The sequence below is a fragment of the Delphinapterus leucas genome, chromosome 17 (genome assembly GCF_059928025.1).
Source record: "Delphinapterus leucas isolate spDelLeu-1000000601 "Yukka" chromosome 17, BTC_Dleu_Yukka2, whole genome shotgun sequence".
NCBI lineage: Eukaryota > Metazoa > Chordata > Mammalia > Artiodactyla > Monodontidae > Delphinapterus > Delphinapterus leucas.
The window spans coordinates 8,556,432-8,577,267 of NC_143145.1; the positions used below are offsets into that span (position 1 = coordinate 8,556,432).

The 20,836-nt window shown below is 38.1% G+C and overlaps 1 protein-coding gene across 13 annotated transcripts in view; it reads right to left on the minus strand.

Annotated features, from left to right (window-relative positions):
- The window catches only part of PHF20L1 (PHD finger protein 20 like 1), a 78,160-nt gene that overhangs the window by 15,706 nt on the left and 41,618 nt on the right, over positions 1–20,836 (minus strand). For all 13 annotated transcript variants that reach the window (XM_089898701.1, XM_089898703.1, XM_089898709.1 and 10 more), the window contains 2 exons: positions 16,070–16,126; positions 14,709–14,816 (listed from right to left, as the gene is read on the minus strand). In XM_089898701.1, the coding sequence (XP_089754827.1) occupies positions 14,709–14,816; positions 16,070–16,126 (165 nt within the window). The remainder of the gene's footprint in view (positions 1–14,708; positions 14,817–16,069; positions 16,127–20,836) is intronic.

Here is a 20,836-nt window from a genome sequence, read left to right on the forward strand (position 1 = left end):
AAATTCTTCAGCAGAAAACCTCTGAACTAAATTAAATGGTCCTGAAAGAAATTAGTTCTGTCTTCCTCAGCTTAGAATGAGTCATGAAGATGGATAAGCAGAGTGGGTTGGGGAAGCAAAGACAGGAGAGGGTATGAGTCTAGGCACATGGGGAGGCCACAAAGCAGAATACCTGGCACATCCGACAAACTACAAGACCGTGGTTGGAGCACACTGAGTGAGGGAGATGAGCAACGAGGCTGGAGTGACACCAGCCAGGTCAGGTTAAAGTTTTTTTTTTGTTTTTAAGTTTTATCCTGAAAGCAACAGAAAGTCAAAGTTTGTAAGGGGAAGCAAGATGTGACACACATCCAGTTCCATTTTTCATCTGTGGAATGGAGGAAGGAGTCCAGGGAGCACACGTAGGCGCTGGGGACACAGTTCAGAGGCAGCGGCCTGGGTTGGGAGGCAGCTGAGGTGACATTTGAGAGGCAGATGCAGTGACCTGTGGACTGGAGATGGAAGGCTGAGATGCTACCTTCCAGGGTGATTTCCAGGTTTCTGCTTGAACAACTAGGTGTTGAAACTGGCATTCTGAGATGGAGCTGAAGTGTAAATGGGAGATGGAGAAATCAGAGGAGAAATGCAGATTCAGAGGAGGGCTTTTTAAAGATGGGAGATCCTACATACTGTCTATATAAATCTAAAAATCCGGGGGTGGGGAGGCAGGCAGTGAGAAATGCCAGGATTTTAAGAAGAGAAAGATAGACAGTCTCTTCACTGTAGTAGAGGCAAAGGAGAAGACTGATATATTCAGGTAAGTATGTGGATGTGGCGGATAAGAGATGCGCAAGTGCTCATCCGATGGCTTCTATTTCCTCAACTGAGTATGAGGCAAAGGATGTAAACTGATGCAGATTAGGGAATAAATAAGGGGTAGAAAAAGCTGAAGCAAGGGAGAGAGTGGAAAAGCAAGCTTACAAGAGAAGCGCAGTCCAATGCTGGTGTGTACTGAGTATCATCCATCAGAAGCTGGTAGTGTGGGAAGCAGAATAATGGTCCCCTGAAACGTCCACAGCCTAATCCCCAGACTTGTGAATAGGCTGGGTTACATGGCAAAGGGGAATTAAGGTTGCTGATGGAATCAGGCTGGAAGTCAGCTGACCTTAAAATAAGAGATTATCCTGACTTATCTGGGTTGGCCTAATATCAACACAAGGGTCCCTAAAAGTAAGAGGGGGCAAAAGAGTCAGTGCCAGAGTGATGTAAAGTAAGAAAAGACTCGAGCCACCACTGCTGGCTTTGAAGATGTGAGCGGGACAAGGGCCAGGACACTTGGCAGCCTCTGGAGTCTGGAAAGGCAAGAAAACGGATTCTCCCCTAGAGCCTCCTGAAAGGAGTGCAGTCCTGACACCCTGATTTTAGCCCAGTGAGACCCATTTTGGACTCCTGACCTTCAGAACCTTAAGATAATCAATGTGTATTTTTAAGTCACTGTTATGTAGTTGTGACAGCAGCAATGGGAAACGAATATAGTGGGCATCGTAAATATCACAGCAGAGCTCACGTTTACCAAGAGCTCTCTATGTACCAAACTGGACTCTAAGTGCTTTATGTGTACTAACTCGTAATCCTCACAACCATCCAATAAGGGAGCTACAACTGCTAGTGCTGTTTTACAAATGAAAAAACAGAGGCAGAAAAGGTTAAGCTGCCCAAGAATACACAGCTTATCAATGGCAAATCCAACATTTGAGCCCAGACAGCCTGACTACAGAAGCCTTACTCTTCAACAAAAAGCATCACTAGTGGATTTCAACATTTAACGTGTACACACACTGGAAGGCTTGTTCAAACCACTTCCTGGGCCTCACACCTGCGTCATTCAGCAGTGGGGCCACTCCCAGATGATGCTGGTGCTGTCAGCCTACAGAGCCTTCTCTCATAGCCTCCCAGAAACTGCAGGGCTGCCAGCACCGTGTTACCCAAGCACAGGCGTGGAAATGTGAAGGGCACTGATTAAACGCTAGCCAGGCACTGGGTTAAGTATCGATACTTCACGATTACCTTAAGGCATCCTAACAATAAATCTACATAGCAGAAACTATCGTTACCCTTTTACAAGTGAGGAAACTGAGGTTTATAGCATTTAAATAACTTGCCAAAGGTCACCCAAGCTCTAAGTGTTGCAAGCAGGATTTGAACCCACACACTCAGCTCTCAAAAGCTGCCCTTTTATCCATGACATGCTCTAATGCCCTCTCAGCAAAAGTGAAAGCAGAAGTACTGGCTGAGTATAAAAATGGTAAAAATCTCAATTTGGTGTTAAAAATAGAACACGGCTGACATTTAATCTCTTTACATTATATTAGCAACTGAACAAAATTTCTTAGCATTCTACACCCCTCCTGTATTCCCCACTCCCATGCCCTCAGGCTATTATGAATAAAAGTCTACTGCTATGTTTCAGGGTTAGAGCAATGTAATCTTCTACATAAAGCTTCTCTAAATAGAATTTATTTTGTACTGCTTTTACCACACACAAAATACATCATACCTTTCCTAGTAGATATTTATGCATGCTTTTTACCACTCTTAACATATACGCTTGCTTACAAGTGCCTGGAAGGGAATCTTGGTTTTTACTATACGATACTTTGGATTCTCTTTGCATTTCTCATTCTAGTTCTTTTAAACCTCTGTATGCCTTCAGTTTTCTCATATTTACGGATACATGAAAGACAAAGAGATGGTGAGATTTGCTCAAAATAACAAAGCTAAAGACTGGCAAAGATGTCACTCTTAAATAGAATCCAACACGGCAATTTCTCACACACACAGATTGAACACAATGTTAGTTTTATATTATGTAAACTAATTCTGGTAATTGAAACATGTCAACCCACTCTTGAATGGGATAATTATAAAGAACTACTTAACTCAATTACTACTTTCCATAACTTCATTTAAACAGATAACTACTGACTTAGTATGCCAACAAACACAAGGAGGGAAGGATACACAGCCTAGTAAACAATCTTTAAGACACAGGAGGTAAGATTAACAACACAGCATGATGGCTGAAGTTAAAATTAAGACTCAGAAGCCAGACTGCCGGGGTTTCAATCTGCTTTTCTCCACTTACTAGCCATGTGAGCTTGGACAACTCTCTTCATCTCTCTGTTTTAGTTAACTGTTTATAAAATGGGGATAACAGGCCTCACCGTAAAAGGTTAATGCAGGGATTAAATGACCTAGTATATGTAAAATGCTTAGTGTTTGGTATATAATAAGCACCAGCAGGATACGCAAAATCACACTGAGTGATGAAAAGAAAGATTTTTTTAAACTCCTTAATGGCATTAATTGCAGACTAAAATACATATTCTATTAGGAACCTCACGTAGTAATAATGTGAATTCTTTAAAATTAAGATGTCTTTGAAATTTCAAAGTTACTTAAACCCCCCTATTTCCAGTTTAAAGAACACTCTTCTGATTTAATCATCTGGGGAAAAGTGTCACTTCCAAGATAAATGTAAATAGCCCAGAAAAAATTCTCCTCAAATGTAATAACTAATTGCAAAGACGTTGGTAATTACTCGACCCAACTCCTGCTGTGTATGAAGAGCAATGCTTCTTTACATCTTTAGTATTTACCAGGACTCTACTTTCAAAGTTAAGATTTTCACTTATAGATCTGATTTTAAAACATTTTTTAAAGGTTTATTTTTTTAATGGCTCTTTATAAATAGGGTTACCATAGGTAACGGTGGGTTACAATTCTGAGATGCAAATTTTCTCTGCACTTTTTTCTCTAAGACTTATTAATCCTAATCCCTCTCCTTTCTTTCAAGTTACCACTTCCTGCATTCTCATAACTACCCCTCACTTTGCTACCAGGTATGGCCCACTTCTTACTTTGTTCTTGGTCAGCCCCTCCCTGTTATCTTTTCCCCACTTTCACAGGTGTTTTGGTACACAGGATTCTGCATCTGCTGCTGTAGTATTGGAAGAGACCTGTTTGCCAATGCAACGTAAGGTGACTTAAAAAGCTTGGCCCTTCCTCTCCTCATGCCTCGGTGTCTCTGTTGGAATACCCAAGGCAGCCAAATCCCCTCAGCCTCTGCTCAGCTGGGAGTACATCTGGCAGTCTGGTCTGCAGTGTGAAGCTTGTCATTTCGGCATTCCGATACATAATCACGGGAGGGCAGTCACTAAACAAGGGAATCTGTGGTTCATGGTTTCCGTTTACAGAGCTCCAGAGCCTCCTAACGTTAGGTTCTCTCTAGTATGGATTCCATAGAGCTATCTGTGAAGCGGTGGGGTGGAGGAGAAAGGCTGAGGACCAGTGCAGACACAGAAGTGTCCAGAGATGTTCAAGACAATCTCTGGGAAGTGGTTTCAAGTTTTTCAATCCCATTTTGATCCCATATCTTTAAATTTACTTTGGTAGCTTTAGGGTTAGAAAATGTAGAAATTTCATATCCTGTGGAAAGATTAGATGTTATTTTTGGCCTACAGAGTTAAAATCTGAAGAATTTACCAAAAGTGACTACCAACTCCGAAATTACCTCGTTGGCTTTACAGTTTTTAAAACTGTTTTTTTTTTTTAAGTGTTTGATGAATACGGGGAAGAAATGGGTATGACATAAAGCACATAAGTACTACAAAAGACTTAGGTACTCATCATGAAATTTAAGAGGATATCATTGTCAGTTTTGAAGCTTCCTTTGTGCCACTTTCCAATTTGAACTAATAAATTTCCTTCGTCCACCTCAGAGGTAATCACTATCCTAAATTTCTATTCATCATTCTCTTGCTTTCCTTCATGCTTTTGCTACATACATTTGAATCTCTAAAAAATATACTGTTTAGTTTTACAAATTTTTGATCTTTACATAAATGAAATCATATTACTGTACATGTTTTCTTCAGTGACTTGATTTTTATTTATTTATTCTTCTTAGTTATCCATTTTATACATATTAGTGTATACATGTCAATCCCAATCTCCCAATTAATCCCACCACCACCACCACCCTGCTGCTTTCCCCTTTGGTGTCCACATGTTTGTCCTCTACATCTGTGTCTCAATTTCTGCCCTGCAAACCGGTTCATCTGTACCATTTTTCTAGGTTCCAAATATATGCGTTAATATACGATATTTGTTTTTCTCTTTCTGACTTACTTCACTCTGTATGACAGTCTCTAGATCCATCCACGTCTCTACAAATGACCCAATTTCATTTCTTTTTATGGCTGAGTAACACTCCATTGTGTATTTGTACTACATCTTCCTTATCCATTTGTCTGTCGATGGGCATTTCGGTTGCTTCCACGACCTGGCTATTGTAAACAGTGCTGCAATGAACATTGGGGTGCGTGTGTCTTTTTGAATTATGGTTTTCCCTGGGTATATGCCCAGTAGTGGGATTACTGGGTCATATGGTAATTCCATTTTTAGTTTTATAAGGAACCTCCATACTGTTCTCCATAGTGGCTGTATCAGCTTACACTCCCACCAACAGTGCAAGAGGGCTCCCTTTTCTCCACACCCTCTCCAGCATTTATTGTTTCTAGATTTTTTGTTGATGGCCATTCTGACCGGCTTGAGGTGATACCTCATTGTAGTTTTGATTTGCATTTCTCTAATGATTAGTGATGTTGAGCATCCTTTCATGTGTTTGTTGGCAATCTGTATATCTTCTTTGGAGAAATGTCTATTTATGTCTTCTGCCCATTTTGGGATTGGGCTGTTTGTTTTTCTGATATTGAGCTGCATGAGCAACTTGTGCATTTTGGAGATTAATCCTTTGTCAGTTGCTTCGTTTGCAAATATTTTCTCCCATTCTGAGGACTGTCTTTTCATCTTGTTTATAGTGTGCTTTGCTTTGCAAAAGCTTTTAAGTTTCATTAGGTCCCATTTGTTTACTTTTGATTTTATTTCCATTACTCTAGGAGGTGGATCAAAAAAGATCTTACTATGATTTATGTCAAAGAGTTTTCTTCCTATGTTTTCCTCTAAGAGTTTTATAGTGTCCAGTCTTACATTTAGGTCTCTAATCCATTTTGAGTTTACTTTTGTGTATGGTGTTAGGGAGTGTTCTAATTTCATTCTTTTACATGTAGCTGTCCAGTCTTCCCAGCACCACTTACTGAAGAGACTGTCTTTTCTCCATTGCATATTCTTGCCTCCTCTACCAAAGATAAGGTGACCAAATGTGTGTGGGTTTATCTCTGGGCTTTCTATCCTGTTCCATTGATCTATATTTCTGTTTTTGTGCCAGTACTAAATTAACTTGATTACTGTAGCTTTGTAGTATAGTCTGAAGTCAGGGAGTCTGATTCCTCCAGCTCCGTTTTTTCCCTCAAGACTGCTTTGGCTATTCAGGATCTTCTGTGTCTCCATACAAATTTTAAGACGTTTTTGTTCTGGTTCTGTAAAAAATGCCATTGGTAATTTGATAGGAATTGCATTGAATCTGTAGATTGCTTTGGGTAGTATAGTCATTTTTACAATATTGATTCTTCCAATCCAAGAACATGGTATATCTCTCCATCTGTTGGTATCATCTTTAATTTCGTTCTTCAGTGTCTTATAGTTTTCTGCATACAGATCTTTGTCTCCATAGGTAGCTTTATTCCTAGGTATTTTATTCTTTTTGTTGCAATGGTAAATGGAGTGTTTCCTTAATTTCTCTCTCAGATTTTTCATCATTAGTGTATAGGAATGCAAGAGATTTCTGTGCATTAATTTTGTATCTGCAAATTTACCAAATTCATTGATTACCTCTAGTAGTTTTCTGGTGGCATCTTTAGGATTCTCTATGTATAGTATCATGTCATCTGCAAACAGTGACAGTTTTACTTCTTCTTTTCCAGTTTGTATTGCTTTTCTTTCTTTTTCTTCTCTGATTGCCATGGCTAGAACTTCCAAAACTATGTAGAATAATAGTGGTGAGACTGGACATCCTTGTCTTGTTCCTGATCTTAGAGGAAATGCTTTCAGTTTTCCACCACTGAGAATGATGTTTGCTGTGGGTCTGTCATATATGGCCTTTATTATGTTGAGGTAGGTTCCCTCGATGCCCACTTTCTGGAGAGGTTTTATCATAAAAGGCTGTTGAATTCTGTCAAAAGCTTTTTCTCCATCTATTGAGATGATCATATGGTTTTTAATTCTTCAATACATTAATATGGTGTATCACATTGATTGATTTGCATATATTGAAGAATCCTTGCATCCCTGGGATAAATCCCACTTGATCATGGTGTATGATCCTTTTAATGTGCTGTTGGATTCTGTTTGCTAGTATTTTGTTGAGGATTTTTGCATCTGTATTCATCAATGATACTGGTAATTTTTTTTTTGTAGTATCTTTGTCTGGTTTTGGTATCAGGGTGATGGTGGCCTCACAGAATGAGTTTGGGAGTGTTCCTTCCTCTGCATTTTTTGGGAACAGTTTGAGAAGGATGGGTGTTAGCTCTTCTCTAAATGTTTGACAGAATTCACCTGTGAAGCCATCTGGTCCTGGACTTTTGTTTGTTGGAAGATTTTAAATCACAGTTTCAATTTCATTACTTATGACTGGTCTGTTCATATTTTCTATTTCTTCCTGGTTCACTCTTGGAAGGTTATAACTTTCAAAGAATTTGTCCATTTCTTCCAGGTTGTCCATTTTATTGGCATAGAGTTGCTTGTAGTAGTCTCTTAGGATGCTTTGTATTTCTGCGGTGTCTGTTGTAACTTCTCCTTTTTCATTCTGACTTTATTGAGTCTTCTCCCTCTTTCTTGATGAGTCTGGCTAATGGTTTATCAATGCTGTTTATTTTCTCGAAGAACCAGCTTTTAATTTTATTGATCTTTGCTACTGTTTTCTTTGTTTCTATTTCATTAATTTCTGCTCTGATCTTTATGATTTCTTCCCTTCTGCTAACTTTGGGTTTTGTTTGCTCTTCTTTCTCTAGCTCCTTTAGGTGTAAGGTTAGATTGTTTATTTGAGATTTTTCTTGTTTCTTGAGGTAGGCTTGTAATGCTATAAACTTCCCTCTTAGAACGGCTTTTGCTGCATCCCATAGGTTTTGGATCGTTGTGTTTTCATTGTCATTTGTCTCTAGATATTTTTTGATTTCCTCTTTGATTCCTTCAGTGATCTCTTGGTTATTTACTAATGTATTGTTTAGCTTCTGTGGTTGTGGTTTTTACGGTTTTTTTCCCTGTAATTGACTTCTAATCTCATAGTGCTGTGGTCAGAAAAGATGCTTGATATGATTTCAACTTTCTTAAATTTACTAAAACTTGATTTGTGACCCAAGATGTGATCTACCCTGGAGAATGTTCCGTGTGCACTCGAGAAGAAAGTGTAATCTGCTGTTTTTGGATGGAATGTCCTATAAATATCAATTAAATCTATCTGGTATATTGTGTCATTTAAAGCTTGTGTTTCCTTGTTAATTTTCTGCTTGGATGATCTGTCCATTGGTGTAAGTGAGGTGTTAAAGTCCCCCACTATTATTATGCTACTGTCAATTTCCTCTTTTATAGCTGTTAGCAGTTGCCTTATGTATTGAGGTGCTCCTATGTTGGGTTCATATATATTTATAATTGTTGTATCTTCTCCTTGGATTGATCCCTTGATCATGGTGTAGTGTCCTTCCTTGTCTCTTGTAACATTTGTTATTTTAAAGTCTATTTTATCTGATAGGAGTATTGCTACTCCAGCTTTCTTTTGATTTCCATTTGCATGGAATCTTTTTCCATTCCCTCACTTTCAGTCTGTATGTTTCCCTAGGTCTGAAGTGGGTCTCTTTAGACAGCATATATATGGGTCTTGTTTTTGTATCCATTCAGTGAGCCTGTGTCTTTTGGTTGGAGCATTTAATCCATTCACGTTTAAGGTAATTATCGATATGCATGTTCCTATTACCATTTTCTTAATTGTTTTGGGTTTGTGTTTGTATGTTCTTTTCTTCTCTTGTGTTTCCCACTTAGAGAAGTTCCTTTAGCACTTGTTGTAAAGCTGGTTTGGTAGTGCTGAATTCTCTTAGATTTTGCTTGTCTGTAAAGTTTTTGATTTCTCCATCGAATCTGAATGAGATTCTTGCCAGGTAGAGTAATCTTGGTTGTAGGTTCTTCCCTTTCATCACTTTAAATATGTCATGCCACTCACTCCCTTCTGACTTGTAGAGTTTCTGCTGAGAAATCAGCTGTTAACCTTATGGGAGTTCCCTTGTATGTTATTTGTTGTTTTTCTCTTGCTGCTTTCAATAATTGTTCTTTGTCTTTAATTTTTGCCAATTTGATTACTATGTGTCTCGGTGTGTTTCTCCTTGGGTTTATTCTGTATGGGACTCTCTGCACTTCCTGGACTTGGGTGGGTATTTCCTTTCCCATGTTTGGGAAGTTTTCAACTATAATCTCTTCAAATATTTTCTCTGGTCCTTTCTCTCTCTCTTCTCCTTCTGGGACCCCTATAATGTGAATGTTGTTGTGTTTAATGTTGTCCCAGAGTCTCTTAGGTTGTCTTCATTTCTTTTCATTCTTTTTTCTTTATTCTGTTCTGCAGCAGTGAATTTCACCATTCCGTCTTCCAGGTCGTTTATCCATTCTTCTGCCTCAGTTATTCTGCTATTGACTCCTTCTAGTGAATTTTTCATTTCAGTTATTGTATTGTTCATCTCGGTTTGTTTGTTCTTTAATTCTTCTAAGTCTTTGTTAAACATTTCTTGCATCTTCTCGCTCTTTGCCTCTATTCTTTTTCCGAGGTCCTGGATCATCTTTGTTATCATTATTCTGAATTCTTTTTCTGAAAGGTTGCCTATCTCCACTTCATGTAGTTGTTTTGTCTTGTTCCTTCATCTGGTACATAGCTCTCTGCCTTTTCACCTTGTCTATCTTTCTGTGAATGTGGTTTTTGTTCCACAGGCTGCAGGCTTGTAGTTCTTCTTCCTTCTGCTGTCTTCCCTCTGGTGGATGAGGCTATCTAAGAGGCTTGTGCAAGTTTCCTGATGGGAGGGACTGGTGGTGGGTAGAGCTGGCTGTTGCTCTGGTGGGCAGAGCTCAGTAAAACTTTAATCTGCTTGTCTCCTGATGGGTGGGGCTGGGTTCCCTCCCTGTTGGTTGTTTGGCCTGAGGTGACCCAACACTGGAACCTACCCAGGCTCTTTGATGGGGCTAATGGCGGACTCTGGGATGAGTCACGCCAAGGAGTACTTCCCAGAACTTCTGCTGCCAGTGTCCTTGTCCTCACGGTGAGACACAGTCACCCCCCCGCCTCTGCAGAAGACCCTCCAACACCAGCAGGTAAGTCTGGTTCAGTTACCTATGGGGTCACTGCTCCTTCCTCTGGGTCCCGATGCACACACTACTTTGTGTGTGCCCTCCAAGAGTGGAGTCTCTGTTTCCCCCAGTCCTGTTGAAGTCCTGCAATCAAATCCCACTAGCTTTCAAAGTCTGATTCTCTAGGAATTCCTCCTCCCGTTGCCAGACCCCCAGGTCGGGAAGCCTGATGTGGGGCTCAGAACCTTCACTCTGGTGGGTGGACTTCTGTGGTATAAGTGTTCTCCAGTTTGTGAGTCACCTACCCAGCAGTTATGGGATTTGATTTTATTGTGATTGCGCCCCTCCTACAGTCTCATTGTGGCTTCTCGTTTGTCTTTGGATGTGGGGCATCTTTTCTGGTGAGTTCCAGTGTCTTCCTGTCAATGACTGTTCAGCAGTTAGTTGTGACTCTGGTGCTCTCGCAAGAGGGAGTGAGAGCACAACCTTCTACTCTGCCATCTTGAACCAATTCAGTGACTTGATTTTTAGCTTAACCATTTTGTTGATGAGATTCCAGTGGGTATAATCCATTTATTTACATAGTGATACGGAGTCCACCGAATGGACAGGTGGACACCTGGGCCAATGCCAGTGCTGCTGTGAACATTCTTATATATGTCTCCTGATGTACCTACTGTGTGAGTTTTGTTAGGAATGTGAGGTCATGTGGTAAGCACATTGTCAACTCTACTCTCATCAGAAAAGCATCACCGCTTTTCCATAGCAGTCGTACAGCTGTCTCCATCTCCTCAGCAACATCTGACATCATCCACCTTGTAACTTCTGCCCATGTGGCAGATAGGAAATAGATTTCACCAGGTTCTGAAAACTGCATTATGCAGCTGCTCATAAGAGTGAGCACTGTATTATATAATCATTTTATCATTTTCAGGTTTCCACTTCTGTGAAATACCTGTTGAAACCTTTTGTCCATTTTCATACTGGGTTTTCTTTTCCTTTTTGATCTGTAAGGGTTTGAAATATATTTTGAATACTAATGCTTTGTCAGGTATTTGCATTGCCAGTATCTTCTTATGGTTTGTGATGCGTTTTCACTCTCTTTATAATGCTTGTGATGAACCAAAGTTCGTTTCAGTCTAGTCACATTTTCAACCTTTTTGTTTCCGGTTAGCATTTTTTGTTTAGAAATCTCTGCCCAAATATAATAAAGATGTTTTCCTATACTTTCAAAGTTCTATAATATTGTCTTTCACATACTAAGTCTTTAATCAACCTGGAATTGATTTTTGTGTACGGTGTAAGGTGGAGTCCATTTTCATTCTTCTTCACCATATGGATTATAAATTGTTCTAATACCAATTACTGAAAAGTTCATCCCTTACCTGTTATACTAAGATGTCAGCTTTGAATAAACCAAGTTCTGAAATATGTATGAATCTGCTTTGGATTATCCTGTTCTTAATAAATCCATTCTTTCAAAATACCTCACTGCTGTAATAACTATAACTGAACAGTAATTCTTCTCCTTATTCTTCTTCAAGAGTGACTGTATTATTTTTGGCTCTTTACTCTTCCATATTAAGTTTTAGAATCAGCAATGAACCTATAGATTTATTTGAAGTGACATCAATAGCGAATCTACAACCCCATGAACATGAATTATTTCCCATTTGTTTAGGCCTTCTTCACATTTCTAAATAAAGTTTTATAATCTGCTATTCACAGTTTTTTTTTCAAACATAAGTACACATGGATGTATCAAATGGTTTTTCTACATTTATCAAAACTGTAATGTTACTGTGGTGAATTTCATTAATTGATTTTCTAATGTCAAACCAACTCTGCATTCCAAAACTATGCAGTCATACTTTTAAATATACTGCTAGATTTAATTCCATAACATTTATTTATGTGTTTCGCATCTTTGTCCATAAATAAGAACAGCCTGTGATTGTCCCTTCCCATACCGTTCTCTTCTGATTTTGAGAGCAAAGTTATTTAAATCATCTAAAGTGAATTTGGATTTGTATTAGTTTCCTAGGGCTGCCCCAACAAATTACCACAAATTTGGTGGACTGAAACAATAGAAGTTTATTCTCTCTCAGTTCTGGGGGCCAGAAGTCCAAAATTAGGTCTCAGCAGGGCCATCTCCCTCTGAATTCTCTAGGGGCAAATTCTTCCTTGCCTCTTGCAGCTGTTGGTGGCTCAAGCTCCTTGGCTTGGAACTGCATCACTCCAAACACTTCCTATGTGTTTGCACAGACTTCTCCCCATGTCTCAAATCCCCCTCTCCTTTCTCTAGTAAGACACCGGTCACTGGCTTTAGGGTCCACTCCAAAACCCAGATGACCTCAATCTTAATCATATCAGCAAAGATCCTATTCCCGAATGCAGTCACATTCACAGGTATGGGGGTCAGGAGTTGGACACCTACTTGCGGGGGACATGATTCATCCCACTACAGGAATGCACCCTCTTTTTCTAAATTCTAAAATGATTTACGTAAGTTTGGAATAATCTGCTTCTTTAATGTTTGGTAGAACTTGACAGCAAAACTTGTTGGACCAGGATGTCTTTCTTTGTGAAAAGATTTTAAAATGCTGATTAAATTTCTTTCAAGGTTTGAAGACTATTCAGGTTTCTACCTTCCTGAATAAGTTTGGTTTCTGGCAATTGCCCACACCTTCAAATAACCTCTCAAGTTCACTGGCATAAAGTTGTTTACATTATCTTATTTTTATGTCTGGAGCATCTGTAGTTATGTTCTCTTTATTCTTAATATAGTTTATTTGTACATTTTGTCTTTTCTTTCTTAACAGCCTTCCCAGAGGTTTGTTGATCTTATTCGTTTTTTACAAAAAAATTAATTTTGGCATTGTTCATTTCCTCCTAGCATTTCTTTTTAACTTACTAATTTCTGCTCATATGTTCATTAATCATATTCACTTCTACTTTTTTTGGACTTATTCTTTTCTAACTCCTTAAGCTCAAGACTTAGCTGGCTTTCAGCCTTCTTTTCTAATATAAGCATGTACACCAATAGATATTCTTCTTCTAAGTGCCATTTTAACTACATTCTCAAATTTTGACACATATATAACATTTTCATCACCTGTCAGGTTCTTAACATCTTACTTTCCCTTTGGTACTGTGCTTTCATCCATAAATTATATAAAAATATTTTGCTTGATTTCTAAACATATGGGACTTTTTTGTCTTTTCAATACTGATTTTAGTTAACTATAATATCTTTAAAATGTGTTGACGTTTGCTTGAAGCTGCATCCCATGGTCAATTTTAATAAACGTTTGTGTCTGTTTGATAAAACTGTCTACTCTGCAGCTGCTGAGTTCAGTGTCCTGGACAGGTCTATTAGATCAACTGTGCAGCTGCCATCTTTCTTAGTATCCTTACAGATACTTTTGAGTTTTGTTAATTTATTAATTACTAAGAAAGATATGAGGATGTTACTCAGTGATGAAATTTAGAAATTGTATGTCTAGAAAGATATAAAGTGAACTGAACCTTTATCATTATATGGTAACCTCCTATCTCCAGGAATGATTTTTGCTTTAATGACTATCTAAAAGGACATCCTTTAGAGACAGGCTATTGATAGAAAAATAATTTGGTTTTTTCCAGGATTTTCTAAAAATATTTTCCCTCATTTTTGAAAGCTAATTCAAGGGACTGTAAGATTCTAGATTGAGAATAATTCCTTCAGTACACAGAAGGGTACTTGGTCAGGGTATCCAGTCCACCACAGCGCTGGCAATGAAAGACTCTATCAGTTGCAGTGATTAATTTACAAACCACTTAACTTACAGACTGTAGTAAAACAGAGCTGCGTATTTTCAAAATTAGCAAGACAAGGGAAAGCTACTACAGGAACTTCTCAGCTGTCAAGAACATGGGAATATTGTCCTACCACAATTTTGGTAGAAAAGGACAGTTGAAAGCATCTTAGAATTTTTAAAAATGGGAATCAAGGGGCTTCCCTGGTGGCGCAGTGGTAGAGAGTCCACCTGCCGATGCAGGCGACACGGGTTCGTGCCCCAGTCTGGGAAGATCCCACATGCCGCGGAGCGGCTAGGCCTGTGAGCCATGGCCGCTGAGCCTGTGCGTCCGGAGCCTGTGCTCCACAACGGGAGAGGCCACAACAGTGAGAGGCCTGCGTACCGCAAAAAAAAAAAAAAAAAAAATGGGAATCACCATTTTAGCATACAGTCAGCCCTCTGTATCCACAAGTTCTGTGACTGGGGATTTAACAAACTGCAGATCAATTTTCAATTTCCAAGGATATGGAACCACAGGTATGAAGGGCTGAATATGCCATGCCATTTGATACAAGAAACTTGAGCATCAGTGGATTTTGGTATCCGCTGTGGGTCCTGGAACCAATCCCCCTCCCCACCAACCAGATACTGAGGGAGGACTGGACTTACCATGCTGCTTAGATTTCTTTTTCTTTTTCTTCTTCTTCTTCTGCTTTGGTTTGTAGTGATCTTTGTCCCTCTTCTCTTTTCTTTCTTTATCCTTTTCTTTTCTCTTACCTAAATGACCAAAGTGAGTAAGTTAGTAATCATGACTGATCCTGAGTTGTTCCTCTGTGGTTAACCTAAAAGCAGCATTTATGTTTTAATCAGCTATTCCAGTCACCTGCCCAGAGTGGATGGATTCAATTAAACTGTTCCTGTCATGAGTCTGGAACTCCTGATTAGCTTATTGGGCTATAAGAGGGGATCTTCATTAGCAGTGTTGAGAAATCCCAACTCCTGACACCTTAAAGTTAACACAGACAGTAGTTAAAATCTTTAAATGAGTAATATAACTCAGTTTCCTGATGTGGCAAGAAATAAACTCCATAACTTAAGAAAGACCTGACTGAGGAGACTCAGCATTTCCACACAAAATTTAATGAGAAAATATACTAGAAGCTTAAAAAATAAAAAAATAAAAACTTGAATTTTTTTTCCTTTGGAAAAACAAAAAAACTACATCATTTCCACAAATAATTCCTTCAGTCTTTCAATACTTTCCCAGTGTATACAAGAATGAAAATTAAAAGCACAAAGAAAAAAAACTTATTTCATTAAACTAAATTTTGTCCCCAAATTTTAAAATATTCCTTTTTCCCAATCATATGCACTTTAAAGAAAATGAACAGATGTTAAAACAGCTTCCTAGAGTATTTTATTTAAAATTAATTCATCACATATATTCAACTATTGTTCCAACTCAGAAAGGTTTAGCCCATAACTTATCAACCATATTAAACCAACTTTCAGTAACTCAAGCTCCAGGTAGCTAATCTGTAGAATACTTAAGACTACTATCCATTATTCCAAAACTTTTAGTCATTATAGCACAGAAAAGATAGCAGAAAAACTTTCAGTCATTATAGCACAGAAGACAGAAAAGACAGCAGAAAACTTAGTAACTTTTTATAAAGTAAAAAAAAAAAAAAGCTGAAAAAAAAGGCTATTTTAATTTACCATCCATTCTCTAAGTTTCAACAATATTAAATGGTAGCTTATTTTTAAACAGTCATAGTTTTAAAGATGTTCAAAAACATCAAGTTCTCAGAGAAAGCCTTAGGCTCCCTTGACAAAAAATACCCATACTACTGCAAGATATGTATTTAAGAAATCACATATTTGGAGCCGAATAACACTAATAAACACTAAAACAGATGATCACTTACACCTAAAGGAGCACTAACAGGTAAAAAGTAAGGGACAGACTATGTCCTCCCACTGCCAAGCCATCTATAGCCTTTTGCTTAAAGATTACTTTCTGTTCATACCAAATGTAGTTGAGCTTTTTTCTTCCAATTTCACTTTTTTTTCTGTTTTCGATATTCCTGCAGGTTTAGGGGAAAAATATGTAAGTTTAGTCAGAAAGGATTAAAAGTATGGGACAATGTTTTAAATTACAATTGCTCACAAAACTCTACCTAAGACTCTTTTCCCCTAAAGGTCTACATTATTTTATTGCCTGAACTAGTAACAAAGAAGTGGGATTTCTTACTTCAAAGGAATAATAAATTAAGAATGATTTTTGCTCCCTCAGACTACTCAGATTAGATTCCTAGTTCCACCATTTATTAGCTCACAGCCTCGAGTAAATCATTTAATCTCTCAGTGCTTCAGTTTCCTTATCTGTTAAATAGGACTAAGAGCATCATCTACCTCCTGTTGTTATCAGTATAAGGTGAGTCAAAATGTGTATTGATAAAATGCTTAGTGTCTGATAACTACTAAGTGTTTTTTCTCACTTTCTCCTTTATGGTGGGGTAATAATTTGAGACTACATCAGCTCTAGAAATAGCATAAATATGGGTCTGAACATAAAAAATGTTAGGATAAATGCACTAGGCAATCAGTTAAGATCAACTCTGGCATCACAGCCTTTGGCAGTCCATGTTGAAATGCACTCCAGTGGTAGGTCCACGTAACATTTCTGCTCCTGTGACAATTATGACAAAATGCTATTCCAGTCATCCAAATGAAATATTAAATTTCACAGTAAATTATACTGGTTTTCAACAATCTGCATAAAACTTTTAAACTAATATTTAACCTCTGTTGCCTAGAACAAACTTGTACCTTTGAACTCCATCATGAATGTGTTATTAGGTAACGATAAAAGCCAAAACAGAATTATTCTATAAATTACTTTGGTCTTTATCCAAATGTAAGATATAAAGGCTTATTATCACATAGAAAATATTCAACCTTAGTGGCACTTAGGTCTTATTACCTAATAGTCCAAAATACATTTTTAAACCAATAGTGTACCTCATGAACTGTGCTGCTGACACAGACACACTTAACCAAGCTTCTCAACTCATATTCAACCACTGCCAATGCTAATATCTTATGTGTGTATAGGGTTAATCGAAGAAAAACACTCTAGTGCATTTAAAATACACTTTCAGTCTATTAAATTATGCTTTGATATCACCAGTTATGAGTTCTTTGATTTTTAAATCACTGCAGTACAGTATCAAAAAAGCTAGCGCTTTATTCATCTTACTGCAAATAATTTACATAATTTACATAAAACACAATAAAAATGTAAAAATACCACTCAACTTGAATTAAATGCTAATAAGGCTCTAATAATTAAGTTTCAAATTAAGTAAAAATATTGATAATCTCCATGACAAAAAGATTTCTTATGACAAAAAAATGAAAAGGACATCAGAGCAAAGAGAAATACAATTAAACTTCCTTATTATCAAAACTGTTGAACAAATGCCTCACTTACATTTACTAATTACTGTTTACTAACAATTAATGCCATGAAAATTCCACAAATTTGATGCAATTTTCTGGAAAATGACAAGGCATTTACAACGGAAACAGTAAGAGATTTGCTTTCTAAATCCTCTGTGATAGTAGAGCTATACCAGAAGCAGCCCTTGATCATGATTATTGCCTTGTAGGTCCCTCCCTAATCCCCAGGAGCACTGAATCTCCAGAGTGAAAGGTGGAGCAAGGCCAGAATCCCCTGGGGTGATTCAAATGGAAGGAACTGCCTTACAGGGCTGCCTTTCCTGACTAGAATGTGTGGGATCCCTCAGGTACTTGGAAGACAAGTAAAATGGTCCTGAACCTCAGCTCCGGAACACAGGTCAGCACAGCAGAACAGATTCAGTAACTAGCAGAGTGCTTTCAGGAGGACCAGTTCTAGATTGTTTTCACATGTTCTGGTGGGTCCCAAACCTTTATATTTCTTAACTGATAAAATTTTGCAAGTAAAATTGGGGAACCGAGAAAGGCTTGTCAACATTTTACACAATTAAGGATATTAAAATAAATATTCCTATATGCAATAATGGCAGGACTTTTAAAAACACCCATGCCCAAATAGAAAAAAAAAAAAGATCTATTCAAGAATTCTACAAAAGAATCAATTTCATTTTACGAGACGTTCTCTACATTGTCCTTATTTCACCATGCACTAGAATTTGGGAACCAAAGTACGTGGATATTAGTTTACAGAATACTGGTTTTTACACTAAATTTTATCAACAGAACATTTTCGTCAAACAAAATGTTATGTAATATTCCAATACATAATACAACCCCCCCCCGCCGCCGCCAAATGAAAAACACAATAAAAAAACGAATGGAGCGCTTTAGATTAAAGCAAGAGTGACAGATCTCTGAGCCATGCCTGCTTTCACATCCTGCAAGGCGCAGTAATGTGGAGAGGTTTTGGCAGTGTGCTAAATATCTGATTCTCCTGGCAAAAAAGGAGGCTATCCCTGAGACTCTCCATGGAAACCCCAGGCTCTGTACAAGCCATGAACGTCTGCTGTGGGGTGGAGGGAGATTACGGAGTCTCTGGTTGTAGTTCTGTTTTGTACAATTCTGGAAAAAAACTGAAAAACACTTTAAAACAAAAAGGCTTTTTAGAAAGTAAATGTGAAATTGGTGTCCCCACAAGTCAGAATGTGACTGTTATTGTCTCACCCGTCCATACACTGAGCTTCCATATTTTAACTCCTTGAAGGGGTCAGAGTAATTCAGTATTTGTTATATCAGTACATATATCCAGTAGATAAATAAGAAAACCAGTTAACATCCCAGTTAGCAACAGAACTAACACTCTATCCTTACCTAAAACTGGTTGGCTCTGTTAGAGAAAGTATTCTGATAATAAAATAAAAACAAAGGCATCGATTTTTACAAGGGCACCAATGACTGTTTTTGGTAATGAGGGCGGCAGGGCAGTAGTATTCTTAACCTTGATTAGTCATATTCTATGCATGCTTCCCAGTGGAAGAATGCAGAGGATTAGGGCAAGTTCATTATCTATACTGGAAAAACAAGTGTTAGCCTATTAAGAACACATGTATATAATAATTGGATAATTTGCATAATCTCATTAATTCTTTACCATGACTGTGATATGAGCATGCACATATCACTCACACGAAAAAGTAAAACTCTAAGTCTGTTAAACTATTTCACAGTTAATGACTAACATCCTCATCATTCTTAATACCCCCAAAATTCCAATTTGAAAACAATACCCCCAGAAAATGTCTTTGATACAAGTTCTGATAAATAATGCTTTCTACAGAAGTTTTAAAATTCAACAGTAACAAAATTTACTTTTATAATTAACATGAAACAAACCAAGCAAACAAATTAAAAAACTAAAAAGAAAGAAGAGGGCTTCCCTGGTGGCGCAGTGGTTGAGAGTCCACCTGCTGAAGCAGGGGACATGGGTTCGTGCCCTGGTCCGGGAAGATCCCACATGCCGCGGAGCGGCTGGGCCCGTGAGCCATGGCCATTGAGCCTGCGCTCCGCAACGGGAGAGGCCACAACAGTGAGAGGCCCGCGTACCACAGAAAAAAGAAAAAAAAAAAGAAAGAAGAAACGAAAACAAAACTCCTGGTACTTTGACTGCAGATGGAAGACAACTTGGGAAGCAGACAGAAGGCCAACAAATACTACGAAACAGTTTCGAGAGGGTAGCTAACAAAAGTGTTGAGAGAAAAAAGCATGCAGACCACTGAGAATTTCAGTGCAAGTCAGACAGGTTCACAAGGTTTTAATCAAAAGATGTCCAATTAGAACATGACCTGAATTCCATTACTTCCCTCAAAAAACAAAAAATGAAAAGCGGTAATAGAAATAAATCAGAATCCCCCCAAACCCCGCATTCAAATGCTGTGACTGTGTTCAACCCTCTAACAAATGGACTTCCAGTAATTAACATTTAAATCCATGCATTTCCTTGATTTAAGCAATTAAAGTTGCCAGTCATCACCATACTTAAGATGATCCTCACTTTTCAACAAACTTACAAATACATCACATTATAAATCCAAACTCCTCTCTACCTTTCACTTTTCCAGAAAACTATCTTACAACTTTGACTTTCTCAAATAGTTTTCGAATACTTAAAAAGGAAAAAAATATCGTGCCTTCCCTCTACCTCAGTACATTTTTTAACCATTATGAGAAACAAGAACCACACCCCAATGATAATTAGCTACATCTCCACAAATATACTAGAAATTCTGGGGGAAAAACGAAAAACCACTAGACTAGTACTCTGATTAGACACAAAATCACTGGAATTAAAGATTTCCATGTACAATCACTATTTTGACATTTTAGGATACATCATTCAACTAACATAACTTAGTTATTATACAGCTATTTACATTCGTCTATCTTTCAGTCTTGTTACTATTGCTATGTAAAAGAAAATACAAACATTTTCAAATGCACATCTAAAAATAAATTCCCCGGGCTTCCCTGGTGGTGGGTGGTTAAGTATCTGCCTGCCAATGCTGGGTACACAGGTTCAAGCCCTGGTCTGGGAAGATCCCACATGCCGCAGAGCAACTAAGCCCGTGTGCCACAACTACCGAGCCTGCACTCTAGAGCCCGTGAGCCACAACTACTGAGCCCACGTGCCTAGTGCCCGTGCTCCTCAACAAAAGAAGCCACCGCGATGAGAAGCCCGCGCGCAGCAAGGAAGACCCGAAGCAGCCAAAAATAAATAAATTAAATACATAAATTAAAAATATACACATTGGGGGCTT